At 54.2% G+C, this 27,706-nt stretch overlaps 2 protein-coding genes across 7 annotated transcripts; both read right to left on the bottom strand.

Annotated features, from left to right (window-relative positions):
• Positions 1 to 3,611: 3,611 nt before the first annotated feature.
• Positions 3,612 to 7,256, bottom strand: TPPP3 (tubulin polymerization promoting protein family member 3). 3 transcript variants are annotated; one of them, XM_063111272.1, is made up of 5 exons: positions 7,128 to 7,256; positions 4,814 to 4,882; positions 4,542 to 4,735; positions 4,273 to 4,426; positions 3,612 to 4,155 (listed from the first exon to the last, which is right to left on the bottom strand). In XM_063111272.1, the coding sequence occupies exons 3-5, from the start codon at positions 4,727 to 4,729 to the stop codon at positions 3,967 to 3,969; spliced, it is 531 nt and encodes a 176-aa protein (XP_062967342.1). In that variant the 5' UTR covers positions 4,730 to 4,735; positions 4,814 to 4,882; positions 7,128 to 7,256; the 3' UTR covers positions 3,612 to 3,966. The 3 variants fall into 3 exon arrangements, with proteins under 3 accessions (XP_062967342.1, XP_062967341.1, XP_062967343.1); XM_063111271.1 differs by lacking the exon at positions 4,814 to 4,882; XM_063111273.1 differs by lacking the exons at positions 4,814 to 4,882; positions 7,128 to 7,256 and adding an exon at positions 6,696 to 6,798.
• A 939-nt stretch (positions 7,257 to 8,195) lies between these two features.
• On the bottom strand, positions 8,196 to 27,266 carry ZDHHC1 (zinc finger DHHC-type containing 1). 4 transcript variants are annotated; one of them, XM_063111771.1, is made up of 13 exons: positions 27,122 to 27,266; positions 20,565 to 20,612; positions 18,953 to 19,195; positions 14,158 to 14,333; positions 13,295 to 13,396; positions 12,792 to 12,916; positions 12,542 to 12,700; positions 12,168 to 12,280; positions 9,835 to 9,954; positions 9,322 to 9,404; positions 8,996 to 9,089; positions 8,780 to 8,858; positions 8,196 to 8,671 (listed from the first exon to the last, which is right to left on the bottom strand). In XM_063111771.1, the coding sequence occupies exons 3-13, from the start codon at positions 19,193 to 19,195 to the stop codon at positions 8,388 to 8,390; spliced, it is 1,578 nt and encodes a 525-aa protein (XP_062967841.1). In that variant the 5' UTR covers positions 20,565 to 20,612; positions 27,122 to 27,266; the 3' UTR covers positions 8,196 to 8,387. The 4 variants fall into 4 exon arrangements, with proteins under 4 accessions (XP_062967841.1, XP_062967842.1, XP_062967843.1 ...); XM_063111772.1 differs by lacking the exon at positions 9,835 to 9,954; XM_063111773.1 differs by lacking the exons at positions 18,953 to 19,195; positions 20,565 to 20,612; positions 27,122 to 27,266 and adding an exon at positions 17,978 to 18,048 and having other exon boundaries at positions 14,158 to 14,269.
• Positions 27,267 to 27,706: the final 440 nt, after the last annotated feature.

Below are 27,706 nucleotides of genomic sequence, written 5' to 3'. Positions count from 1 at the left end.
ATACGATCTGAAGAGAAACCAGAGTGTGTGTCTTAGAAGAAATTTTAGAGAGTCTGTGTTTATTGATTTATCAGACATGTTTTGAGTTTCTTCCTACCATAGTGAAAAGGTGACAACCAACGAGAAGCTGGAGAAACCAGAGGAGAGGCAGGGGCAGGCCATTAGAGATGCTGTGGCTGAGCTTTGGGCTCAGCGTCCATTTTACATACGAGCGCCCTGTATTTCTTTTAATCCTGATTGACTGGGCTTTTTAAAAATCAATGGAAACAGACAACGCAAGTGGTTCTAGGTCTCTCAGGTAGCTAATGCTGGCAGAGAGTGTGCAGAGGGCGAAGGAATGTCAACCTAATGCCACCTTGTGCTACTTTTCACCTTCAGGGTCACATCAGAGAGGGAGGCAGGTGGAAAGATTAGACACTTATTTGTGTCCCTAACTCAGGTGCTGTGCAGGGAAGGAGAGCTACTGCCATACTAATGAAAAATGGAGAGCACACATTTCTAAGTTATAAATGAAACCCACAGACCTCTGGATTTTATGTGGCTTCTCTAAAGGAGCCTGTACAGAGGAGCCATAAGTTTCTTTGAGCTGCGTAGCTCTGGGGGAGCTAGAGTGAGCCTGTGCTCTGTGGAAATGTCAGAACAGCCTCCCTGCCCCCCGCCACTTTTCTGGGTCTTCGTCCCATTGCAAGACCTTCAAAGACCCTAAGCCTTGCCCGGGTAGGGGAACCTTGGCCAGTGTCCCTGCAGCTCTGAGCTGTCATTTTTCAGGGTCCCAGCGCAGTGCACAGGGCACCCTACTGGACAGACCATCGGGGAGTAAATAACACCCTCCTTTCTACAACCCCAGCCCTTCCTGCCTGCCCCTGTGAACATCTGACAATGCCAGCCCCAGAATCTGCACAGGGCACCTCTAAGAAGGAACAAAGAGCCTGACCCAGACTGAGTCACCTTCCACCCTGTTTTCTATTGTCACCGAAAGTGGCTGACTCTACCCCGAGGCAGGCACCTCTCTAGGGCTGCTGGCCACTGTTGGGGAAGCTGTCTGTGTTTCTGATTTTCCTTGCGTGGCACTTGGTCCAGAGGGCAGGGGTAGGGGTTGGGATGTGAATGGAAGGGCCAAAGAGTTGTTACCCTGTAGGGCTAACTGGACTCAACATGGAGGGAGGAAGACCCCTGAAGCAAGTAGAAAACAAGAGGAGTTCCTCACCCTAGGCCTGGCACTACTAGGAGAAATAGGAAAATCGGTCTGGGATGAAGACTGGTTGTCAGGGAAGTTCTGTGCCCAGAGGGAGGGGCAGGGCCACTCTGACAGGTTTGGACTTCCCCCAGCTGTACAGAGAGGGACTTTGTGTCTCCCTCCCACAGACCCTAACCTCTCTGCCTTGCCCAGCCTTTGCTAGCAAGGGTGCCCAAAGCTTTGACCATGAGGAGGCTGTGAGGGAGGAGCAGCGATAATGGGGCCACAGTGGCGTTGTCGATCAATGGCTACCACATAGCAGATTCTGCTAGACTCATTTGAAATTTAAGAGTCTTCCTGGCTATGGGTGGGCCTTGATTTCCCTCAGGCTCCATAGTGGCTTTTCAAAAAGAAGAGAGGGCTTTACTCCAACAAGGTGGAGTTTGGAGACTCAGCCGGTGCTCTGGGTTCCTCCAAGCCACACTGCCAGTCACAGAACGGACGAGCCTCTGTTCGCCCTGCACACTGGATGGTACTCTCACCTGCGGTTTAATAGCTGGGAGCCTCGCCCAATTTGGAATACAGCTAAATTCACTTTACTATAAGGACATTTTACTAAATGAAAGCCAAAAGGATTTGGGGTTCACCCATATCATGCTCATTTAAGTAAAACTTGCAATTCAAAAAAATTCCTCAAGGCTAAGATTTGCTTGTGGAAGAGGTAGAGCTCAAAAACTCTTCCCTCAGCTGTGCAAGGAAATGTGTCAGCCATGTCAGGAGGAGCACACAGCTGCCAGCTATTAGGCAAGGCTCTGCTGTGGCCACGTGCTCATCTGCCATCCTCTAATTCCCACCTAACCTCCCCACTGTCTCTGTGCCAAGCCACACTATTCCTCTACATCCCCATCCCCAAGTGAAGTTGGGCTCAAGGGATTCAGGGCCACCTGGGGCAGGAACATCCCAGAATAGCCTGTGGGATGAGGGGATAAAAAGTTGCTGCTTGGCCTTGTTATCTGGATCAGGAAGTGTGAGTGCTTTAGCCCATTTTCTGTTGCTTGTGACAGAATACCTGAAATTGGGTAGTTTACAAAGAAACAAAATTTACTTCTTACAGTTTTGGAGTCTAGGAAGTCCAAGGTCAAGAGGGAGCTTCTGGTGAGGGCCTTCTTCCTGGTAGGGACTCTGCAGAGTCCAGAGGCGGTGCAGGGCATCACACAGTGAGAGAGCAAGAGTGTGCTAATGTGCTGGCTCGAGTAGCTCTTCCTTTTCTTATAAAGCCACCTGTTCCACTCCCATGATAACCCATTAATCCGTGAATGGATTAATTCATTCATGAGGGCAGAGCCCTCATGATCCAATAACTTCTCAAAGACCCCACCTTTCAACATTGCTACATTGGGGATTAAGCTTCAACCTGAGTTTTGGAGGGGATATTCAAACCGTAGCAGTGAGTATTTGTGAATGTATGTCTTTTAATCCTTTCCTGGCACCCTTGGGAGCTGCCCTCTTCTGGGTAGAACTAAGTCCCATCTAGCCCCCTTGTCACAGCAGGAAGGAAGGAGAGTTGGTCCCAAAACCTTGAGCTTAGGGAAAGCTATGACCTAACATTCAGAGCCTCAGAGAGAAGATGATCTGGAAATGCCCAGGAGTCCTCAGGACCAGAGAGGCCCCTGCCATCACCCCACCCAGGATGGTGAACAGATGGGATGGACTCAGCAAGAAGAGGCCCCTGCACTGTGGGATGCCCTGGCCCCTGCCGCAGGCCAGGGTTGGGTGCCAGGCTCTATCACTGGCCATCCAGCCCTGTTTTTGGAAATCATTGTTGGGGCTTGCTGTGCTAGAGAGAGCCTGGCCTGGGAGGCAAGAGGCATGGTTTTGGCCTCTAGTCTGCAGAAGCCCCTCCACTCTCTGGGCCTCAGTTTCCTCAGCCATAAAATTAGGGAGTTGGACTCTCTACTCTCTAAAGTTCTTCCTGGCCCTGCATTTTCTGAAATTCTGAGCTGGAATGCAAAAGGATTTGTCTCAGTAGCCCCCTCATAGCCTCGGTAGCAGGCTTAGAACCTAGGCCTGGCACTGGGGCCTCTGCCAAGGCTTGGCCCAGGCCAAGTCTGCTGTCTCATCCCTCCTCCTGCTGTGAAAGTGGAGAGGAGCTGAGTCTCCAGCCTGAGGCACTAATTGCCCGGAGGCAAGCTGTGATGTTAGGACTCTGGGTCAGGACCAAGTTAAAAGGCTTTAGATTTCCCAAAGGAACATCCTCAGGCAGTCTGGCTCTGCCCTAATGGAGGGTAGTCGTGTGTCTCTTTCTCTGGGCAGGGCTCCCAGTGGAAGGGGAGGGATCAGTGGGCTGCGGTATGCAGGGGATGATGACACTGAGGGGGGTCACTGAGGTGTGAATGTCATTACCCCTGTCATCATATACCCAAGTAGGCCATACTGGTACAAAAGGTGTCTTTATTGAGGTCTGGGTAAGAATTAGGCACTTGGCCAGAGCAGCAGCTTAAATATGAGGCAAGCAGGCCGGGGTTAGCCATGCCCAGGGCTGGGCTGGGGTGGTGTGGCTTTAGGCACATGCTGTCCCAGGACGGACAGAAGTTGAGGAGGGAAGAGGAAGAAGGGGACACAGAGCAGTCTGGGTCAGAGGCCTGGTGGGCTGGCCCTGAGGGGCTGGGCAGGAAGCTCTGGGTGGCAGGTCCAGCAGGGAGGGGACTAGGCTCTCTTGCTCCACAAGCCCCTTAGGCCCAGGCCTGAGCCTCTGGTGGGGGCAGCCGCGCCGGGGTCCTTCCCAGGCCTCACTTCTTCACTTTGGCATCATAGGTGCCTGCATTCTTGTAGGCACTCACATAGCCACTGTCGTCCAGGATGTCCTGCCGGCCAGCAATGCCCTTGCCCTTGCCGCTCTCATCAAAGCGCTCCTTGTGGGAGCCGGTGTACTTGCTGGTGTCGGTCAGCCGGTCTACAGCACCCCCTGTTTTTGCTTTCTGTTTGGACACAGTTCCCCCAAGGGACATCTGGTGAGGGAGCCCAGCCCTTCCCACCCCGAGTCAACATTGCCCACACCCCCCTCAGTGGCCTCCTGAGACCAGCAGGGCACTTACAGTGACGCCCACATTGGCTGGTTCCTTGCCTGCCACCAGCTGGCAGATGGCATCAAAGGCTTCCTCCTTGCTCTTCCCCTTGAATCGCTTGGTTGCCAGCTCTTCCAGGGCCTTCTTGAACTCCTCATAGTTGATGACCCGAGCAGACTTCGCCCTGCCAGGCATGTGGGCACCATGAGTGTTCCCCCTTCTTGATGTCCTCCCTGGTGCCAGCCCCCCACTTCCCCACCTTCTGGGAACATGAGAAGCAGGGGCTGCCTGGGGCTCACTTGACTTTGGAGAAGACGATGTCAACATCGGTCCCTGTCACAGCCTTTCCGTCAGCCACCTTGCAGTCTTTGCACAGCTTGGCCCAGTTCTTGCCATTCATCTCTTGTCCACTGGCCTTGGGGTCACCATGGATGGCAAACTTGCGGAAGCTCTCCTCCAGCCCAGCTACATCTGTGCTTGCTGCCATGCCACCCTGTAGGGACCCACCTCAGTCATCTTCCAGCCAAACTGCCCCTCCCCTCCCCAAGGCACAGAACATCCCAGCCTCTACCTCAAAACCTGCAAGGTCTGAGTTGGCACTATGTCTGCTACAGAGCCGCAGAGTTGGAGCTGGAGCTGCCTGGGGAGAGGGACCAGCACTCAGTGTCTCCCTGGGGCCCAGAACCCTGAGGAGGAGCCCCAGAGGAATTGTCCTGTCACTGAATGCCAGCCCTGGCTCTGAGTAGGGTTCAGAAGATGAAATCATGATGCCCACACCAGGCTGGGAACAGAGTGGCACTGTCCAGAAAGACTGTGATGGCAGCAGCTGGGGCCATGGCTTTGTCTGGCCCTGGCACAAAGCCTGCTTGGGTGGAAGTGAGGGTGGCAGAGCAGGCCCCCCTTCCCTGGAAGCTACACACCAAGCTGGGTCAAGGCCAGGCCAGGCTTCTGGTTGGGCAGGTATTTAGTGAGGACAATGTCTCTGTAGGGGTCATCAGGACTCAGCAAGACCCAGCCCAGGCCTGAGAAGAGAGCCAGAGCATGGGCAGGGGTGCCTGCCCTAGGCAGGGGTGCAGCTGGCCCAGCCAGGACCTTGTTACTATTTGCTGTTAAACAGAAACATGAGGGGAGCAGGAGCTTGGGCCTGGCCTGGCCACAGTTTGTGAAGCCTGGAGACAGTTGCTAAGGGAGGGTGGTGCTGCTTGGAGAATGTTGCTAAGGGCAGGATGGTGTCGGGGCGGCTCGGGGAGAAGCTCCCAGGGCTGTTGGGCTGGGCTGGGCTGGGCTGGCGAACGGGGGCCCATGGTTGGGGCACGCCAGCACTCCCTGTGCCTGGGGCACAACCATGGCTTCCTGGCTCCTTGCCACCCATTGGGGCTATCATCTCCCAGTCTGTGGAGTTTAGGAGGAAGAGGAGATTGGGGGCCAGCCTGGGTGGGGGCTGCAGAGTTACCAGCCCCAAGATGCATGCTGGCAAGTGGGACTGCGGCTTTGGTACTGTGATCTACACTGAAGCGCACTTCCCCATGTCTGCAACTCAGCCCCCATTGAGGCCCCCAGCCACACCCTGAGCACAGCTACACCAGTCCACATTCCCACAGCCCATATGCACTCAGCCCTGCCCTCCACACCCTCGGCCCCGTACCCCTGACCACACCCTCAGCCCTGCACTGCAGCAGTCTCCATCCACGCACTGCAGCCCAGACGGAGGCCCTGGCCATTCCCTCAGCATCGCCCCCACATATACTAACAGACTTGCACTGAGACCCCCCAATAATACCCTCGACCTTGCACTAAAGCACCCCCACCCACAGCCCTCCACTGCAGTCCCCTGAGCACACCGTCAGTCCTGCACTGAAACTCCCTCCAGTAACATAGCCCTAAACAGAGGCCTCCCTGACCACACCCTCAGCCCGGCATTGCAGCCTCCATCCGCACACCTGCAACCCTTACTGAGCCCTCTAACCACAGTCTCAGCAACTCGCCCCTCCACACCCACAGCCCCTCCAGTCAAGGCCCCCTGACCACACCCTCAGCACCCCCCTTTGTCCATACTCTCAGCCCCGCTGTGTCCACCAGTATCCACCCCACACACTGGCATTTCCAGACTCCCAGGTACTATGTTGAGAACCCCCCTGACCATACCCCTTCCTCCTCTGCAGCCTCCTGACCACACCCTCAGTCTCAGCAGACATCTTCTATCTCTATCTTTTACACTAGAGCCTCCAGTGACCACAGCCAGGGCCCTGCCCAGCCCCCTCTCTTCCACTACCACTGGCCTTGACACTGGAAACCCCTCCCCAGTGACCACACTCGCCAATCTCTAATTTGCAGTTTCTGGGACTGTGAGCACCATATCTCCTATGTTACAGGCACCTCTGTGGGACCACAACCCCAGTCCATACTGCACTCCCCTTCCCTCTCCCTAAGTGCCTCCCAGAGGGACCCAAGACCTGCACTTGGTTCACCACGGGTAAAGTCCTGGGGAGCTTGGGTGCCACAGGATGCTTGTCCCAAGGGACTGGGAGGATCCTGCGTCCAGTGCTCACTCCTATCTGTGTGAAGATGGATTATAGAAAATCTCAGGGCTGGTCAGGTGGAGCCAAGATGCAAGCTGCAGCTCCAGGGGTCTGCAGGCCATGGATGGAGCGGCCACACCCGTGAACTGAGGCCACCCCCCCGTTCCCGCTGGGACAGCTGGAGTCATCAATCAGCCGGGCATGGAGGTGGGGGCCGGGGGTTAGAACGCTTGGGGCCAGAGCAGGGCCTCTTAGCTGGTGTCATCCGGGGTTGGGACCCTTCCAGGCCGCTCCCACCGCCCCCCTTCTTATCGTGCAGGATACTGATTAGGGTGGTCGGTGTCCGACTCTCCTACGGGCTTCTACCTCGTGGCTGCTCCTGCAGTACGCGTTCAGATGGACGGAAGGACGCAGGAATGCACCGACGGACGCAGGAGACCAGGCGGCTCCGCAGCTCCGCTCCCTGCCGGCTCCAGGGCGGGACTGCAGCCAGGGCGGCTCGGCCGTATTATCCCCTGTTTCTCGGTCTCCATAGAGACGGCAGGTCCCACCCCCGAGGCTGTCTCGGCGGGAGAGTGACCAAGGTCACGCTGGCTCCACCCATCAAACCCCGCCCTTTCCGCGCTCCGGCCTGCGGGGGGTGGAGCTGCTATCACAGCTTTATCCCGGTGCTCCCCTGCGGCTGGGCGGTCTTCTCGACTGGGGAGACAAGCCGTCTGCATATCTGGATGTCCTCGGATGGCTCTCTGACAGGAAAACAGCCCTCTATCCTGCGCCCTGCCCAAATTCAAAGCGGGCCCCCAACCTCCAGGGGAGATCCAGCTTCCTAGAGGGCATTTGGGAACTGGAGCGTGGGTGTGTGGGGGGTGGGAGGTAGTGGGAAGGTCCTTTCCCTCAGTTGTAGGGGTCTACAGCTGGCTCAAGACCACAGCTGGCCACTGAAGGTGTGGCATCCCCAGGCCACAAATCCCGCGTTCTCCCGGGTCGGGTCCAGAGTCCGGAGCACTGTATGAGGGAGGCGACAATGAGCGAATCACACTTGCCCGGCCCTAGAATACTTCGACGGTGATTTCTCCGCCGGGAAGAAGCTCCCGGACTCCGGGGTCCGACTCCTCCTTTTATTTCCACCTCGCCCCGGCCTCGTAGCAGCCTCTGCTCCCGATGCTGCCTCCGGAGCCCAAAGCCTGCTTCCCCTCAGTCTCCAAGTGCAAATCCTATCTTTAAGAAAAATAACCTCGAGGAAGTCTTCCAGGGCCTTTCCTAACCACCAGCCCGGTACCTGGGCGCCGCGGATCCTCGCGCACCTCCATAAGACCATCTAGGTGGCCACCTACTGTACAGGGACTCCCCTCACCCTCTGCCCCCAGGCCGACTGGCAATGTTCCGGCTCCCGGAGGGCCCACGGCCCTTGCCATTAAGAAAGTAAGCGCCAAGTCCGCAAAAGCATTAAAAAAGTTTATTGGAGCATCATGGCCGGTAGGGTGGGTATTGCTGAGTCGTAGGGGAGGGAGGCCGATCCCGCCGGCCGTCGGGGTCCCTAAAGTGCACTCGGTGCCGCAAGGGTGGGGTGTTGCATAGAGAGTCGGGCCGGCCGCTCTTCCTCGGCCCTCCTGCCTCTGGGCCCAGCTAAGCCAGGCCGGCTTCCCGGCCGCCTAGAGTCCCGGGCTCGCCGCTGCTCGGGCTCACGAAAACGGCGGGCGCACGCGTCTGCGGCGCCAGCCCGGGCTCTCGGCCCCTAACCCCTGGGGCGGCCAGAGCGGCGCTGCCCAGGCGCTTCTGCGCCACTGGAATCTCGTCCATGGACTCGGCAGACGCCGAGTGGTAGGCACCTGATGCGTCAGCGGCGTGCATGGGGCTGGTGCCCACGGAATCCGTCAAGGAGCTGGAGCAGCTGCCGGGGGCCCGGGTCCCTGTGCAGTGGAGGGCAACGTGAGACTAGGGCCTGCGACTCGCTCCGGGCTCTGCCTTTCCCTCCCCCGGAGCTCCCCGAGCAGGACCCAGACAGCAAGGGCGCTCACCCCGCAGCTTGGACAGCGAGGACTCCCGGCCCAAGGTCCCGGACGTTGGCACCTTATACACGCGCCGCTTCCTCTTTTTCTACAAAGACAGAGGGGAGATGAGGGCCACTTCCCCAGACCCCACATCGCCAGAAGCAGCAGAGGTGTGCGGTAGGGTAGAGGTTTCCTTCCCATCCCCCTCAACCTGGACAGAGGGTCCAGTACAGTCTCTCCTACCTGGGATCGGATCTGGAAAGGCAGGGCGAGAGTGTCTGGGGAGGAGCGTGGTGGAGGCTCCCCTTGGCCACTGGTGGCAAGAAACCGAGAGGGACTGAGGGGAAAACAGGACGGTAAGCTCTGGTTGCTGTTCCCCCAAATCCTTCCCTGCTGGAGGTCCTGATAAAAGCCTCCCTTCCCAGCAGAGGAGAGAGGGCCATTGGTCCATCATCTAAGGCCATACTGGGCTGGACCTTGGCTTTGGCCTACACCCTTTCTCCTACCTGGGATGGCCCTGCCATGCTAATGGGAGATGCCCATGTGGCATATGCCCAAGTTGCACTCACTTGGCATTCACTGCCGCTGGTCTGGCCTGGCCAGGGGGCTCTGGGCGCACATGGCTGAAGGTCCGCATGTAGAACTCCATCTCCTGGGGGAAGGTGGGGATCAGGGAGGCTGGGAAGCCAGGTGTGGACCCAGGGCTTCCTGAATCCTGAGCCCACCCAGTGTCGAACACGTCCTCACTGGCCTAAGTAGAAGGTTTGCAAGCCTCATCCCAGTGGTCTAGGTCTGTCCTCCAGATTCCCAGCTGTGCTGGGAAAACCCTTCTGCAGGATGAGACTTTAAAAACCCATTTCTGGACCTTACCCCATCCCCAGATCCTCACTTCATTTAGTCAGTTGACCCCGTACACCCACTATACAGCTGATTGGCCCAAGGGGGTGGGATGGGGAAGAGGAGCTCAGAGCTGCCCTCTCCAGCCCACCCCTAACCCCCACCCCCCAGGACTCCAGCCTCTGAACCGATTTTTTCTCCCTGGTTGGGAGATAGGGCAGCTGTTCAGAGGCCGTAGTATGCACCCGAGGTTGTGTGTCCGGCTCGCCGGCTCCTGAGTCCTGGGTGCGCCCCTCATCCTCACAGAGTAACAGCCACAATCCCGGCTTCTGAGAAGGGGTGTGTGCGCGCGGTCTCCCCTGCCCCTACCCGCAAAAGGGAAGGCAGTGAGTGGTGGAACCAAAAGCGCCGCAGCCCCATCCCGCACCAGGCTTATGGGCGAGCTGTGTGTCTTGTTTAGTCGCTGATCTTCACAGCGACTCCAGGGACTAGACGCAACCCCCGAAAGGGAAGGGGCCTTGAAGCCGGGAGGTCGCAGGAGCGGCCTAGGCCTGCACCCCAGCGACGCCCGCGGGTGAGGACTGCAGGTGAAGAAACAAAATCCAGGAAAAAGTCAGCCCGGGAAGGGCAGGGTGCGAAGGATGTGGGGTGGAGCCAGGGCGGCGAGGCCCCGCCCCCGTCGGGTACGGGGGGCGGGGCGGGGCGGATAGGGGAGCACCCGGACAGCTGTCGCCGGCTCGGCAGCCGTTTCCATGGAGACTGAGGCGTCCTGACTAATGCAGAGACGACACTGAAACAGCAATACCGTCTCTAAAACAAGCCTATGTTTGGGGGCAACGGCTCCGAGAGGGGCCCCTCCCGCATTCCTGCTCGGGGTGGGGGTGGGGAGGCTGTCTGCGGGGCCCTGGCAGATCTGGGGGACAGAACCCAGCTGGCTGCGAGCTGGCTGCACAGGTGCAGAGACCAAGGCCGGGGGCCAGTCCCATGTCCAACCTCTGCCCAGGCTGATTCTTTGGGGAGGGGTGTGGGGGTACTGGCCTGAGCAAAGGAGCCCAGAGTCTGGGGTCAGAGGCCAGTCACAGAGACTGGGACTTCAAGGGAATCATTCCCTACATCTTTCCTCATCCCCACTGTGGACTCAGCACCCCTCTCTCCAGGACCCAGCAGAGAGGAGCAAAGCCTACCCTGGGGCCCCAGGGCTCCAGTGGGTGGGGCAGAGAAGGGGTCAGCAGTACAGGATGGTCCCAGAAGGCTGTGGGGCCAGGACGGGTCAGGAGCCAGGCCCTAGCCAGCTGCGGAAGTCTGAGAGTGTCACCAGGAGGCCCCCACTCAGATCCTCCTCCTCTCATCACAGCTGTCCCTAGGATCCTCTCTCAGAGCCCTTCAAATATTTGCACTTTCATAGATGATTGAGTGGCACCTTTCAGCCTCAGCGCTCTCATCTATAAAAGGGGACAGCACACTGCTCCTACCCACTAGGTAGGCCTCCCTTAAATCATTTGTAGATGGACAGAACAGAAATTAAATGTCCTTGCTGCTGTCACATCTGGCCCCAAAGCCTAGGCAGGGCAGAGGCACAGAGCCTTGGAGTCTGGGCATCCCAGGGCCAGCCCTGCCTCAATGGGTGCTGGCTGTAAAGCCTGAGAAACTCTCCTGCCTACCTCTCTGAGCCTCAGTCTTCTCTGTGATGTGGGGAGGGGGATGATGCCCACTCCCCAGAATGGATGCTACTGTGTTTACACAGGTCAGTGCCCGGCACCAGGGCAGGTTTACAGTGGTGTGGCAGCCTGGTGATGAGAACAGAGGTGGAATCCCAAGTCCTCCCCCAACCCGCCCACCAGCTTGTTTGTGTCCAGTTTCCATGAAGACTCGGGCATCTCGGGGGGGATCCAGGGCTCAGCCTTCCCAGCAAAGTCTGCCTGGGACCCTTGCCTTGCCAGTCCCTAGGGGCTCTGAGGACTGAACCACCCCCTCCCCCAGCTGCTGACCTCAGGAAACCATGGGGCATGGGAATGGGGATAGCCTGGTCAGCAGCTGGGCTGGCCAGGCCAGTGCCTGGGCTGGAGTGTTCCTGCTTCAGAGTGTGGAGACTTTAACTCTTCCCAGACCCAGCTTCTGTTTAACCTTTCTAGGACTCAGCCTGCTCACTGCAACATGGGCGTGGTGACAGTACCTGCCTCATGGGGTGTTCTAATGATAGAAAAGGTAACGGGTACAAGGGCTCAATGCCATGGATGGAGGGAACTGATGACTCCATCCTAGCCAAGTCTCTGACCCAGTCACTGGTCCATCCCTCTCTCTTCTCCTGTAGCCCCAATCTGCCTGCTTCAGGGCTCCCACACTCTCCAGCACATGCGTGGAGCCTGGAAAGGCGCATACATGGGGTCAGGGAAACACAGGGCTCCCACATGCTCATTACAGGTTTGGCCCCTGCTGCCCCCAGCATACCCTACTCCACCTGTTCTAGGCTTGCTTCCCTTGCCCTGTCTCCTCATTGGCTGCTCGCTACACAGCCCACCTCCACCCCCACCCTGGACCCCATCTTCCACCCACTCAGTCTTCTAGGCCACCTCTATACCTGTATGGGCTGCATCTTGGGGGGACACGACTCGAGCTCCCTGTGGGCCCCCTTTGCCTCCTGTGGTGGGCGGTGCTGCACGATGTACTCATAGGTGGTGAGCTTGTGCCACACTGGAGGGGAGGGGAGAGGGCTCAGAGCAGTGGAGGGGGGATGCTGGAGCTCAGAAGGGGAGGGAGGGCACACAGCCCCAGGCTGAAACCACTGTCCCCAAATACACTAAACTATGGGTGAGACCAGGCCCCCATAGAGAGCCAGCACTGGGACAGGTATGGTTTCAGGGTTCTACAGCCCAACTGGGCACCTCCCTGCAGTCTAGGGACCCTTATCCCCTGTAAGGCAGGTGTGTGTGGAGACAGGGGAGGGTCACTTACTGAGATAAATGTGGAAGCAGAGCAGGTGGCCGAGCAGGGCTGTGGAGAGCAGGCCCAGAAGGATGAGGAGGGCAGCCAGGGCCAGGATAGCAGGTGCCTTGGTCTCCACGGGGGCAGCAGGCAGGAACACAAACCACATATCTGTGTGATTCTTCAGAACTGCAAGGCACAAGCAGACTGTGCTCACCTGGGCTGTGACCAGTGACCAGAACTGACTGGGGGTGGGTGTGGGCCTGGAGCCCAAACTGACCTTCAAAGTGTTGGTTGGTGCGCAGCTGCATGGGGTTGACAAAGAACTCCACAAAGACATAAGTGGCCACCAGCACCAGGAGCAGGACACCCAGTAAAGCGGATGCCACACTGTGTAGAAAGAGCCTGGGCCCAGCCACGGGCAGTTGTCAGCACCCAGGTGCTCCAGCTCAGAAGGGCCCATGGCTGGGATGGGGGGCCTGGCCTCTTACCCCACAGCCTCAACTCCTCAGAAGCCAAAGGCACAGGGCGCAACTGAAGATGAGCGGCCACCCCACCAGGCTCCTTCCCCCATTATCTGGGCCAGCAACCTTTCTCTGGACCCCAAAACCACCCTTAGCGGTGCCAGCCGGCACCCGGGGCGCACCCCCCTCTCAAAGGAGCACGCGCGACTGCACACCAGCGTACAGGTCCCCGAAGGCCCCCATCGCCGCCCTGCCTCATGCAGGCTGCAAGGTCCCTGGCTCACACGTTCAGACCGCGCAGCTCCGGCCCCGCTCTCACCGGTAGTTCCTCTCGCCCACGCAGTTGTTGAGCCACTTGCAGTGATGGTCGAAGCCGCACACGCACTTGTTGCAGGCGCTGCAGTGCTTGGAGCGAGAGCTCCTGCGGGTGCAGGGGGCACAGAGCGGTCGGCCGGCTCATTCAGCTCCTCTTGGCCCGGCCCGGCCTGCCCCGCCCGAGCGAGCGGATTGGGGTCGGTGGAGGGACCCGAGCGCTGGCCTGAAACCGCGTTACAGACGAGGCGCCTCCAACCCACAGCGGAGCGCGGCGACGAGGAGCGCGCGCGCCCTCTGGAGGCACTGCGGAATGGGACCCTGGGGGAGGCGGCGCCTCCAAAGAGCTGGGGGACCCCGGAGGCAAGCCAGGAGAAGATGCGGGTGCGAGCCAGAGAGCAGGAGAGAGCAAAGCTGCCAGAACCACGACCTGCATTGCTCTCCCTGACATCTCCATTTTGGGGTCCCTTTTTCCCTGCCATTCTATGGGTATTTTACTGCCATCTGCAGTCTTCCAGAAAACCTGCCTGTGGGGGCTAATCCCGCCCCTGTCTCAGAATGCTTGTGAGAAATGGGAAATGTCACTGGCAGAGTTCGTCATTAGAAATGTTTGTGGCAGTGCCAAATGTTTCCTACTTTGTTGGAAATGCTTTTCCTCATCTGTTTCCAATCACCTTCTTCCTCACCTTCTCAGGGACCCAATTCTCTGTCACTCCATTGAGATTTTTGACTGTGTAAAACACAAGGGTTCTCAGGCAGTGGGATGACTGTGAATCCCTGGCATGCCCCTCTCCACCTTGAGCCCTACTGGTGGGCCTCAGGCACACTCAGTGCCCACACGTACCCAGACACCCACACTCGTGCACTCACACATCCACATCGCACAAGTTGCAATGCAGGTCTTCAATGACGTGTGCATGTTGGCTGCGGTTGAAGATGGGCAGTGGCCCTGCGTAGCTCTTGTCCCGCACATTGGCATCTGCTGGATCGATGGAGACAGCAGTCAGGTGCACCACAAGGTGGCCAGCAAAGATGGCGCCCATGCACTGGCCCAGCAGGTTAAAGACTCACTCCACACTCTGCCAGCTGGGAGCCCGGGCCACTTCTGAAGCCAGAGAACTTCGCCACCTCCATGCTGACTCCCTCTGCAGTCTTTCTCTGCCTGTGCCACCTCCTACCTCCAGCCCCGCAAGAACATCCCCATCAGACCTCTTCAGCAGGCCGCTGTGCCCCATATGGAAGAGGAGAGGGGTCATCTGGTAATGGAGCTCACAAGCCAGCACTGCCTGCTGCTGCCATCAAGGCGCCCAACTACAGGGCCCTGGGCTCCCCGCTCTGGGCCTAGCACAGGCCCTGGCTGGTCAGACCTCAGGCCAGTTTCTGGTTTCAGATTCCAAATGATGAAGTAAAACTGAAAGATCATCCCCTAAGGCTCAGAAACCTAAAGTTTAAGTTCTGAGCTTGCTTTCACAGGAAGTCAGCTCCAAGAGGGAAGCAGCCATCCCCTTTAAGAAGCCAGGCCTTTAAGCAGCTGGACCCCTTTAGGCAGCCAGGTCCCTTTAAGCATCCCCTTTAAGCAGTGGAGAATCATTTGCAGACAGAGGTCGCTCACTTGGTGTCTAGGCCCTTGGAGCCCTGGGCTGAGTGTCTGGGATGACCTAACATGTTTAGATCCTGGCCAGGGGCAGCATAACTAATTCCTAGAGCTGAAATGCAGCTCTTCTAGGACCTATCTGCTCAGTGACTGAGCCAAATGCAGGAGACAAGTATGCTGACAACTTGTTGCAAAGTCTGAATGTGTAAAAATTCACCAACAGATCCCACCCGGGCAGCCATCCACCCTCCCTCCCTCCCTCTATCCACTCACCCACTCACCCACGATCCTCCATGCATCTTCCTGCTAGCCAGGAGGACATCATCTCTCTATCGATCATCCTCCATCCTTCATCCATCAGCTGTCCAACCTCCTTTCCTGTCTTTCTCCTCCTCCTCCTAGCCGCCACATTTCTCTACATGTCTTCAAGAGCTGCAGTACAGCTGAAAACCATCCTGTGGCCATCACTGACCTCTCTATCCCTGTGGCCACTGCCACGGGCCAGGTCTTCACCTCTTGCCTAGGCCACTCTATAGTCCCCCAACTCTGCCCCTCTTGTCTGTGTTTCCTTGAGTCTACTCTTCACATGGTCACAGGGTGTTTTTTAAAAAACTTAAACTAAAGCCCTCCCTGCTTAAACTCCTACAATGGCTCTCAATGGCTCTCCAGCTAAAGCTCACTCCTCAGCTCAGGGCCCAGGCCCCTCTGACTCTGGCTGCTCCCAACCTCTCTGGTATCACCAGCCACCACATCTCACCATTCTGGCCTCTCTTTAAACACAATGAACATGCGCAAACATTCAGCTTCCGCCTGCTCCCACACTTTTCCCTTCCCGCCCCTGGGTTCATTCACTCAACTGTTTACTGAGGTATTTCTTTGTGCCAGGCACTGAGGGATATGGCAGGGGCAGGACAGACTTGGTCCCTAGCCCTGAGGAGACTACGTCTGGTGGAAAACGCAGTTATCAAGTAAAGGGTTAATTACCATGAAGAAAGTAACTATGCAAGTTTGGAACCGAGTGACCTCATTTAATCCAAAGGGGTTCGGAAGACTGACCTGAGGAAGGATTGTCTTAGCTGAGACTTAGAGAGGAATGGATAACAGGGACCTGGCAGGTAAAGAGGGCAGGAGGCCTAGCTGGAGACTGTGGCTACCAGAACATGTAGAGTGCCACCCAAAGGTTGGCTGATGTGTGGGTCCAGCTCATGGCTGCCACACAAGAATGAGGGCCCACGTTGCCAAATTCTGGCTTTTCAAAAGGAACTAGAAATTTGGGCTTCATGTGAGAACTCTCAATGTTTAAATGTTACGGAAAAAATTTTTTAAATACACCTGTTGAAGGAACACAAGATCTGTGCATTTTGTGTGTTAATTATCCCTCAATTTTTAAAAAATCTACAGACCAGATTGACCCATGGGCTGCCAGTTCTTGGCCACTTAGGTGGGTTTTGGGGTAGGAAGAAAGGCAAGAGGCTTCCAGGCAGAAATCAATGTTGTGGAAACAGGAGAGCAGGGAACATACTTTAAGAGGAAGGTAGGGGGCCGGCCTGGGGCTCACTCGGGTGATTGTGGTTCTGATAATGCCAAGGCCACAGGTTCGGATCCCATGTAGGGATGACTGGTTAGCTCAATGGGTGAACGTGGTGCTGACAACACCAAGTCAAGGGTTAAGATCCCCTTACCGGTCATCTCTTAAAAAAATAAAAAATAAAAAAATAAGAGGAAGCTAGGGAGATGAGCAAAGTCCAGAATGTGGGAAGCCTTGAAGGCCATATAAGGGTCTTGAATATCATTCCTTAAGGTAGGAAGAAGCCATTAGGGGGTTTTGAGCTGGGAAGCAACATTATCAGATTTGTTTATTTGAAAGAGCACTCAGAGAGTGTGGTGCTGAAAACGCCAAGTTCAAGGGTTCAGATCCTGGTGCAGGCCAGCCGCCAAAAAAAGAAAGAAAAGTAAGAGCCCTCCAGCAGCAGGGAGCAGAAGGGCTGGCCAGCAGTGACAGCGGCGTGGAGACCTGTTTAGAAACTAAATGGTCATCCAGTAGGTAAGGGAGGCAGGGGGCAAATGCGATAGCTATTGAGGAGGTAAAATCAACAGAACTTGATGACTGACTGGATACAGGGGATGAAGGAAAGGGGCAGAGCCAGGGGCACACGGGAAGAGGCTGGGTACAGACGAGGGGGAGCTCCAAGCAGCAGGCATGCTTCTGGACAGGTGGTGCTGTTGGTACGGATGGCCTCCTCCTGCTCCCACAGTCTGCTGTATGAGCCCCTACCCCAACACCTATCACATGGGGTGGTGTCCACCATCCCCGATCTACCAGCCTTTCCTCCAGCGGGAGGCTAAGCACCCCAGGGCTCATCTTCACATCTCCAGGCCCGAGGTGGAGACTTGGTACACACCATTACCCTACCTCATTCCTCAGGGGCCTCCTCTGCACAAGGAGGCTTTGATGGAAGGAAGGGGAACCATACAGGCCTGGTCAGATTGCCAGATCAGGTGGCTCTGGGAGCCTTTACATTGCCCAAAGCAGATGGACACTGAATGTAGAGAAGACAAAACCTTCAAACCATCCCACTTTCTCAGAGTCAGGCTGCCTGAGCAGCTCTTCTGGCCTCACTGGTACCAGCTGTGTGTCCTCAGGAAGTTACTTAACCTCTCTGAGTCCCAGTTGCTTCATTAGTAAAATCATTACAGGATTATTAAGAGGATCAAATGAGATAATCTATATAAAGTAGTTGATATAAATACACAAGAAATGCTAGTTACTTTTGCTTACTGTTATTTGCTCTGATTCTACTTGCTCCAAACCACATGGTTATTAACCTGGTTTCCCAGGTGCCTTGATGGCAGAAACCCAGGTAATCCTGAGTGAGGAACGTATCCATTCTAGATCATGGAAGGAACGTCCCATGAAGCATTCTACTTAGTAGCACTAAGGCCTGTCGGTTACCTCAGGGAAAGTCAAGTTTTCCATTCATACAGCTGATGACCAGACCCTGGGCCCTAGTGAACCAGAAGCCCCCCATAACACTGCTGGTATCTTAGGATGACCCCTCTAGGGTCCCTATCCACACACCTGACAATGCCACTCACCTGCCCAGGGCTCTGCAGTTTCCCAAAAGAGCATGCTCCCATTTATGGCTTATGTGTTCTGGTGCTCATACACATCCGAATATGCTCCTCGTCACCCTCCCCCTGAGAGAAGCAGGCAGGACCCTTCCCATGCACCTGTCAGAGCAGGAGGCTGAGACCCAGAGAGCTGGCAGAAGCTGCTTAGCCCTGCACAGCCCAACAGGGGTTGAGCTAGAACCAAGTTCAGTTGCTGACTCTATGCCCCAGGCTTTTAAGCTCCCCTGTGCCAACCACCTTTAGCTCACCCTAGCCCTCCTTCCCTGGGGAATCATGTTCACAGTACACACACATGTCAGGACACTCTTGTAAGGACTCTGGATAGGGGCACATAGATGCCTCCTGCACCCCAAGCCCCTGGCCTTGCAGCCACGTCCTCTGCTCCCAGGGTTGTGGCCAGGACTGGAGCCTTCAGGGCATCTCTATTTCACTTCTTGTCACATCCAACCTCACCCTAAAAGGGTCTTACATACAAAATCAATGAGTTCATAAACAGTTCTGGGCACAGCATAATAGTCTGTCCATAAATAGAACCACATTCTACCATGACTCTTCTTAAAAAGTGAAAAATTCTTTCATAAATGGAATGATTATTTCCTCCCTAATTTGTTCTTCCTTTTGCTCTGGACACAATTAGCTTAAAGATAGCTTTAAGGCTCTCTTGTCATCGCTCTTATGGTACCTCACTTAATAGGATTCACATCTGTATGGGGCTTTAAATGCTCCCACTTCCAATCAGGTGGAGGGATCAGATGGGGGCTGGAGGCCAGGCACGTGAGCAGCTGGTCCCCTTGGCAGGGACCAGACTCACCCTGCTCTGCCCCACCCTGCTCTGCCTCACCCTTTGCTGCCCGAGGCTCTGAGCCCAGCTTTAGGCCTCTGCCATGTTTTTCCATCCATTGCCCCCACTCTTCCGGCCCCACACTTTCCCAAGGATACAGCATAGCCAGTGGGCACCCAGTGGTGGGGCAGGAGAGGAACAAGGACCCCAAAGCCGATCACAGCAAAGAAGAGATACAGTAGCCAGGCCACAATCTGGAGCGGGTGAGGGGGCCAGCTCCACCCATTCCGGCGGGACCGCTGGCCTTGCAGCTCTGGAGAGGGTCTGCTGGCCTGCACAGGTGCTGTCCACACGCTCTTCTCAGGGGCTGTCTTGTTGGAAGGCTTGTTGCACATGTTCATCTCCAGAGGAAGAAAGAGTAGGGACAGCATTAGCTTGAGGAGGCCCAGGCTGGAGCCCAGGGTCCGTGCCTGCAGCCAGGCTTTCACAGCAGGGGAGTAGGGTGAGATGTGAAGCCACCTCCCTGCTACTCTGCAGGGGATGCTGGGGTCCTAGCACGATAGAGACAGAGTGGGGAGAGGGTGGTAGTAGAGTTCTGTCTCAAAGTCCCAGAGCAAGCTCTGGCCCCATCCTGATCACGAAAAGGTAGGAGGGCCCAGGGTTTATTCAGGACACAGTGTAGCTGTCTGTTGCTCAAAGTGTTCTGTCTCCACAACCATCAAAGTTAAACACAATAAGACATGTTCTCATCTGGTAACAATATCAGGCTGAGGCCAGAGCGATGAGAACACATGCTGATTCTGTTAGGATTAGTCACCTCCATCCTGAGATCCAAATGCAAGTGTCAGAGAGGGCTCCCTTATCCTTTGCTAAGGGAAACAGGGAATGGGGGTGCTCAGAAGGGAGATCTAGCCTTTGCCCTCAACAGACATATAATCCCTTTAAGACTAGGGGGCCCCAAACCTCCCCCCATGCCTCAGAAGGGATGTCTGAGGCTTCTTGGCTGGAGAAGAGCCAGCATACAAGAGAGGGGGGAGAATCCCTTCAGTAGCACAAATGACCATGTTTTTCTTAGTGAATCTGGGTCTGGTGCACAGATTTACACAGAAAGGTGGGTTGATGCCCTTTGACTTACTTGAGGGAGCTCAGGGAAAGGCCAGGCTCGGCCAGAGCCAGACCACCAGATGGCAGCAACCCACCATCCTTCAGCCCAATAGCTGGCCTGGTGGCCAAACATACAGGTAGGACAGGAAGGGGTGGGTTTGTCATTACAGGAGGAAGAGCCCCAGCCCCAATATCTTCTGGGCCTGGGCAGACAACACCCCACTTGGGGAGACAGGCCAGCCCTGAGCTCTTGGTGGGAAGACCAAGAACTGGGGACAAAGCCCTGGCAGCTGGACATTCCTTTCAGGAGCCCCTGCCTGTGGGCCAGGGAGTCTGACTAGGCAAAAAGGGTATGGAAGACCCCACCTCAGCACATCTACCTGGAAAACCTTTCTCACTTCTCAGCTAGACAAAATGAGACTTGATCTTCAAAGACCACTGCAAGGGTCCCCTCATCCATCAGGGAAGCTTTCCCTGATGCCCCAAGTGGGGTACTTGTGCTCAGTCCTATGTCTCAAGTCCTCAAGTCTCTTTGCCACTTGGAACACTTTGCCATCCCTATGTCTGTTCCCCTGTTATGCCAGCTTCCCCCAAAGGCAGCAAATATGCTGTGATTCATTCACCTCTGCCCCCCACATCTCCTTCCCCAAGCCACCAGAACTGTACCTTGTACACAGTAGACACTCAGTAAATGTTAGGCTGACTTGAAAACATCTGAAATAAAAGGACATGTGGGCATGTTAACTGGTGTGGAATCCTGGTCCCCCTGAAGCCACATGGCCCACTCTAGCCTGCCTTCATTCCTCACACCCCAGCTCATCCCGCAGGCCATCATGTGCTCATACCTTCCCCCACCCCTGCTCCCTCTGGGACTAGCTATTCCCCCAACTGCCCTAAACTAATTCTTAGCCATACTGACCTCAACACCCCCAAGGCTCAGAGCCTCCTGCAAGCCTTGCATTATTGGAAGTCACCTCTGAGTAGTCTCATCTCAAAGCTAAGTGGAGTGACTTTAGTTTTCTCCCACTCAACTGGAATCCTTAGGTTACTTACCTTGTCTTTAATAAGAAGCTGCAAAAGGGAAGAAGAGCCCAGCTTTGGAAGAAAACAGATCTAGGTTCAACTCTTGGCTCTGCACTTACTAGCTGAGTGGCCTGGATTTCCTCATCTGAAAAATGGGGTGGGGATGCCTCCCTAGGGAGGTGTATATACCAGCAACACTGTAGGTAAATCCTTGACACAGAAATGCCACTAAGTGGTAGATGTTATCATTAGCCTTAAATAGCTCTCTGGTTTGTCTTCATATTCCTAGACTGAGGCTACTGTATCTGATAGTATACAAGGTTTATATCCAAAGTGATGGGGTTGGTTAAAGTTGCTTTCTTAAGTCAGTGGTCCCAAGGAATACACTGTCTTAAGAGCTAAGCCACTGGGTCATCATTCTAATCTTGTCACTTCCAATCAAAGGTGACAAAGGTAATCAAAAAGCTGGCATCACTATCTTTTGAATGTCCCCAGAGGTAGCAAATCTTTGTCCTTGAATTTTGGAAGCAGTCAAAGGTCATCAGGTCAAGCCCTGTGAATACAGTTGAGCTGGGTGGTTCTGCTCTGAGGCAAATCCCTGTGGCTCGTAATTTGGCTCTCCAGTGACGCCAGCACCAGGGCAACTACTTTGAAGTGAACCGATGAATTTCGATCCCTAAATTCTGGCTTTCTATTTGCCATTCCCACAGCTGAACAACCCTACACCTTGAGGGATTTTTCAAAGAGAGAAACAGAAGCACATTGCTGACATGTCCCCTCTGCCTGGCAGTGGCCACAGTCACCCCCAGTGCTGCTGCATGCCAGACTCCTGAGGCCAGAGGAGTCACCATCTGAGGCCAGGGGCTGCCACAAACAGTTGGGGGCAGCTTTGACTCCAAATCAGGATACCCTTGGCCCAGGAAGGTAGCACTTGCCAGAAATGGGGATGTAGGGATAGTGCTGTTGGGCAGAACTCCCTCACAGCAGCGGCAGCACTAGGAACAGACACCCAAACTGGATAGGAAGCATGTCGCCTGCCCCAACAGCCTGGGCTAGCCAATTCTTAACTGATGCCATTTTCTCTTGGAGAGTTTGTCATCACGAATCTTTTGGACCAAAATATTTTGATTAAAAGGGCTGGAGGGCAGAGAGAATCCGAGCGGGGAGCGGGCAAGCAAGGTCCATGGATACGACCAAGTACAGTCACCAGACCCGGGGACTTCTTTGGCTGTCCCTCCCCTCTCAGCACTTCTCTAGGGGACTGATTTGAAAGATGTGTGGCTCTACTCCCCAACAACATGGCCAGCTGGTTCACTCAGACCTTGGCCAGTCTGCACTTATTGGGGCCCAGACCCTGTGTGCACTGAGAATGTAAATGCAGATGAGACCAGGCGCCTGCCCCCGGGGGCTTCCTTTCTGGGGGCCCAGACAGACACAAACAGACATCAGAGCAATGGGTAGAGAGGCATTTTAGCAGACATTCAGTGTGACAGAACATAGAATATACAGGTTGGGGTGGAGTGAGGGCAGGCCCCTTGAGAGATGAGCCCCGAGGAGCTGCAGGGCTCAGATCACCTGTCCTAGGAGATCAGGCGAGGAAGCTTGGGCACTGTTCAAAGGGCCACTGCGAGTCAAAGGAAGTGTAAAGCAGGAGAGTGACACAATGGTGAGGGGTGTTTTAGAAAGCTTTCTAGGCCCAGTGGGGAGGAGGGCATGAGCAACAGGGGAAAGGGCATGGTGGGAGGTGACAGCTCGGCAGGCTGGCCCAGGGAGGGCAGCAGCCCAGCAGCCCTGTGCTTTGGGAGCAGTTGGTCAGGAGGTAGAGGTCCAGCCCACAAGCTCCCCCACCGCCCATCTGATGTGTGCCCCCCACTGCATCTTTGGTGGGCTGAGATGTATGTGGGTCTCGGTAAAACTTTCTTCATGTACCTTCCATTTCCACAGAACAAACCATTGAGAGGCTGGCCGGCAGGGATGAAAGGAAGACGGGAGTGAGGGGGCCCAATGGAGTGTTATGGCCACAAGTAGCTGACACTTTGGTAAGCCAAGGACCCAACTGGCTTCTGAGGTAGGCTGGAGGGGCTGTGCATGCCCCTCCCTTGTCTCCACAAGGTGAAGGCCATTGCCAGAATGACAATAATCTGCTCACGTTAACATTCACTTGCTATGAGCCTTAAATAGCATTTTCAAAATAAGGTTAGGCTGGCTGGTTAGCTCATTTGGTTGGAGTACATCCTCATAATACTAAGGTCATGAGTTCCGATCCCTGTACTGACCAGCCGCAAAAAATGATAATAATAATGTTAGGCTACCTTAATTTCCATGCTTAAATTAAAATAAAGGAAATCTTAACATTTCCAGCTTTCATTATGAACTGTAGAATAGTTACATGAATGATCTACTTCCCTCCTGCCCACCTCTGCTTCCACCAAAAAAAATTTTAGAAACGTTGCTCTGAAATTCATTCATGACATCATCAAAGGAACCAGACTGAGGTGAAAAGTACCAAGCCTGGACTGACTGTGCATATCCCTGGGTTCCTGAAAGATGTCTGAGGACATCAGAATCAACTCAATTACTAAAGAGCGGTTGTCACGGGAGGCAAAGGAACTGGAAGGGTAAAGTGATGGGGTCAGAGACAGTGACAGGGCTGAAGCAGGGGTTTGGAGGGCCTAGAGATTTGAGCCACCAATGGGAGGAGAAGAAGGGTAGAGCCAGAGAAGGGGCAGGCCTGGAGACTGATGCTTATTCTAGTTCCTGCTGTCAACCTAAATAACAGACAGAGAGGTAGACTCTCTAAAAGAACATGATGTTTATTCAGGAATAGGAATTGCAATGGGAGTACATGTGCCATAGTAAACTATGTGCATATTCAGGGAGGTAAAAGAAGACAAAGGTTTTTAAAGGAAAAGTGAGGAGGATTACATAATTGTTTTGAGATAATTATCCTGGGCTCAATAACAAGTGTGATGCCAGTCCAAGGTTGGACAGGCAGTTACTGGACAGATGTCCTCACAGAAGTATTTGTTCGTGTGTATAATGTTGTGATGACCTTGGTGCAAAATTTTGGTTTTTGCCAAGACTTTTATGATAGTTCCTGTTGTCAGGAGTTTATGCATGAGAACCCTCCCTTCAAGATCTTCCCAGCAGTATTTGTCAGGGTTTTTTTTTAACACAAGTGCCCCCATATTGATTCTGACAACTTTCACACTGCACTAGTGCTCACAGATCAAGGAACCTGGGAGCAAATTTCCTAGATCCACCTCTTTGAGTCTCTGCTTTACTCATCTTTCAAAAAAGTTAGCTGGGAGGCAATTTGGCAATGTCTACCAAACTTTAGAACACATAACCCTTTGGCCCAGACTTTCCATTTCTAGGTATTTATCTTATACTGTACATATATAATACACAAAGTACACAAAGATTCATTGCAATGTTGTTTGTAGTAATGAAGGACAAAAATCAATACGTGTATGAACAAACTATGGCACATCCACACAATAGAATGCTATGCAACATCAAAAACAAGGGATGAAATGATCTTTGATGCACAGTTAAGTAAAAAAGTAAAATGTAGAACAGTTGTAGAGGGAGCTACTAAGTCAATAAAAGTGAAAGGGATGGATACACATCTATGTTCCTATACACAAAGATTCTCTCTGGAAGGAAAAGCAAGAAACCTCTGCAAAGCAGATCCAGTGGCCTGATGGCAGAAAGTAAAACAGAGATTTGCTTTTACTGTGTACTCCTTGGTACTGTTCACATTTTTAAAAATATGAGCTTTTGGGGAAAAAAAGGTATGTCAAATAATAAATAATTGTGCGGTGTCACTTCTTGCCCTTCTGGCCCCACTGGGCTGCCGTGTGGACCAAATGCACTCATGTGATTCAGACAACCAAGGAATTCCTGCCTAACAAACATGTAACCAGAGTGCATGGTTTTAGTTAAAAGCTTTCTCACTCTTGAAAGTAATTCTGAGTCGCTCGGCTGCAGAGCTGTGAGGAAGAGCCACAGAACTTTCTATGAGCTGTTATGGGGCTTGGCAAAGCTGGAATTAGATATCCAGACAGCACAAGAGAGAAGTTGCGGGGCAGGACCTTGTTCCAATCCTTGCCAAGGGCCAGCTCAGATCCCCGTGACTCCCAGACCCCAAAGGGAAGGTATACTCCACCAGAAGGTTTTGCTCCCAAGCATCTTCTCTGTTTGCTGGAGGATTTATGGTTTCCATGTGAGAGATTTTCTGTGGGCATTTATAAACAAGTTTTTAGTTTTTTCCTGAGATCAGCCTTTGAAATAACTTGCAATGAGATTTAACAGATGCCCAATTTAACTATCTAAAGCTGGAAAGAAAATACTTCATGGTGCACACTGTTTTACAGTGCAAAAAGTCATTTATAAAAGACTTTCAGGGGTGAGTACTTTGTTTATTAACATTCCCCATAGGTGCCAGGGAAGTGTCTGGCTTTAAAATTCTGAGAAGTGATTACAGTTCAACGAAGGGAGGCACATCACACAACTCCAGAAAATAAATCAGAACTTCTAGCTGTTCTCAAAGACCTCTCCAGTCATTGGTCTCAGATGTGGCTGGGCCCTCACTTACTTTCTCATAAACAACATGTAGAAGTCTGATGCTATGGCCAGAAAAACTTGAAACCTCAATTATTCCTGAGTTGACATGGTCTGCAAACATTTTCTGTGCCATTCTCCTGAAGCAACCACTGCAAACTGTTTGGGATCCAAGTTAAGCCCAGGAAAGGGGACAAGAAGGAGGGAGCAACATGGAGCAGAAACAAGGCCAATGAAGGGAGGCAAGGGTTGTTGATTTTAAGCAGGAAAGCAACTCATGATTGTAGGAGTCAGCCTTGGGGAACACCCACCAAGAAACAGTCATTAAGAACAAAGTTGTGACAGAACAAAGTAAGAAAAACAAAAACAAAACAAAACCTGGCTAATTAAGCACCACTATTGCTTTTATTGCATCTCATGGTGATTATCTGTTTACAAACCCATCTCCCACAGTGAACCACCAGTTCCAAAAAAGCAGGGACCACCCCTCACCCATGTCTGAATTCAGCTCTCCTTCAGTAAAGGAAGTTAAGTCACTTTTTGCCATCTCTGCTGCCATCACCTAATCCAAGCCTCCATCATTGCTCTCCTACAGTATTTCCATGATAATAATGACCATCACTAGCATTTACAGGTCATTTATTCTGTGCCAGGCACTGCTTTAAGTACTTCAACAGAATTCATTTATTCAACCCTCACAACGCTCTGAGGTAGGTCCTAGCATTTCAAACTGTTCTCATAGATGTCTCTAGTCATTGGTCTCAGATGTGACTGGCCACTCACTGTCTCTCATAAACAACATGCAGAACAACATCCTCCTTTCACAGATGAGGACTCTGAGGCTCAGAGAAAGGAACTAAGTTCTTCTAGGAGGCACAGCTAGACTGGCAGAACTAGGATGGCCCTCAGCTGCCTTCCCTGTGTGCCCTGTCACAACCACACCGCCCACAGCAGCCAGAGTGAGGTGAGCTTTTCAAAACTTGGAACTCGGCAAAACTCTTCAATGGTTTCCTGGACCTGCTAGGATAAAATTGAAACTCTCACCACGGCCTTCAGGGCTCCTCTCACCCTTTCTGTTCCATAATGGTACTCTGCTGCCTCCAGACCCTTGTATTTGCTTTTCCCTCATCCAGAAACACCTGCTCACATTGCTGGCTCCTTTCCAACTTTCAGGGCTTAGCTTAAAAGTCACCTTTTAAGGCACCCGACCACCCACTCCATTTCATCACTTGAGCACTAAACCCGAACAGAAACCACTTTAGTCATGTATCTGACGCCTGCTCCCCAGCCTCCTCCTTCATACTCTGTGGGTTCTGGGAACCGGCCGCGTCTGTTGGGAGCCCTCCGTGGTCCCGCAACTGGCACAGTGCCAGGCACACAGTAGGCGCTCAGTGCAGATGTGTGTGTCTGACGAAAGCTAGAAGGAAGCCCGCGTTCTGACGGGTCCCTAGGGCCCAGGCCGCGAGCTCCTGGCCGAGGTGAGCCCAGAGCCCGGCCGGGCGGCAGCAGCCGCAACCCCCGGCTCAGGCCAGGCTCCCAGGTGAGAATCGCAGCGGAGGCCCTGCCAAGGTCAGCCAGCGGCTCGGCTCCCGCGCCCGGCCGTCTACCCTCCCCGCGGCGAGCGCGTTTCAGACCTTCGCGACAGAGACGGTCCCTGAGACCGGGCGGCGCCGTGCCCCGAAACGGGGCTCCATCCCGGACGGAGGTTGGGCCGCCGAGTCCTACGGTTCTGGTTCGGTCGGACTGGCGGTGAAGCCCGGCAAGGCCGAGGCAAGCTGGGCCTTGTCCCGCGCTGGGCCCGTTCCCCTGGCAACGGCGCGGGCTACGGCGCCTCACGGTGGCCAAACCGCGCCGCGTCACTTCGTGCCGGTACCCCGGCTCGGGGCGGGGCTTCCCGGGGACTCCTCTCTCGCCCCAGCCTGCCTATTTCCCATTTTTTTCCAAATCTTTTCCCTAGAAAGTCCACTCCCCGCCACCCCCGATTTACAGTTTTTTTTTCCCGAAATCCTAACTTGTTCCAAACGCGCCCCCCTCCAGTTTCTCTCCTAAGACCACCATTCTCAGGAGCACCCCCAGTCAAACTGCATGTTTTTTTTGTTCGTTTGTTTGTTTTCTGCATGCTTTAATGAGAGTAAGTGCTGGGCACTGGACATACCATGAGGAACACCTATGAGATCCTTGCCCTTCAGGGAAACTACACGTTAAGGGACAGACAGCTG

The sequence above is a fragment of the Cynocephalus volans genome, chromosome 10 (genome assembly GCF_027409185.1).
Source record: "Cynocephalus volans isolate mCynVol1 chromosome 10, mCynVol1.pri, whole genome shotgun sequence".
Lineage (NCBI taxonomy): Eukaryota > Metazoa > Chordata > Mammalia > Dermoptera > Cynocephalidae > Cynocephalus > Cynocephalus volans.
Note: the sequence above shows the minus strand (reverse complement) of the source record. Positions and strands in the feature narration are given on the sequence as shown.

Excerpts from the sequence above, each read along its gene's own strand:
- TPPP3 (XM_063111272.1), bottom strand. The coding sequence starts at position 4,729 with ATGGCAGCAAGCACAGATGTAGCTGGGCTGGAGGAGAGCTTCCGCAAG. Across the intron at positions 4,427-4,541 it reads ATCGTCTTCTCCAAAGTCAA|GGCGAAGTCTGCTCGGGTCA; the intron begins GTGAGCCCCAGG and ends CATGCCTGGCAG. Across the intron at positions 4,156-4,272 it reads CAGCCAATGTGGGCGTCACT|AAAGCAAAAACAGGGGGTGC; the intron begins GTAAGTGCCCTG and ends GTGTCCAAACAG.
- ZDHHC1 (XM_063111771.1), bottom strand. The coding sequence starts at position 19,195 with ATGAACATGTGCAACAAGCCTTCCAACAAGACAGCCCCTGAGAAGAGC. Across the intron at positions 12,701-12,791 it reads CACCAACCAACACTTTGAAG|TTCTGAAGAATCACACAGAT; the intron begins GTCAGTTTGGGC and ends TGTGCCTTGCAG. Across the intron at positions 12,281-12,541 it reads CTGCTTCCACATTTATCTCA|TGTGGCACAAGCTCACCACC; the intron begins GTAAGTGACCCT and ends CCTCCCCTCCAG.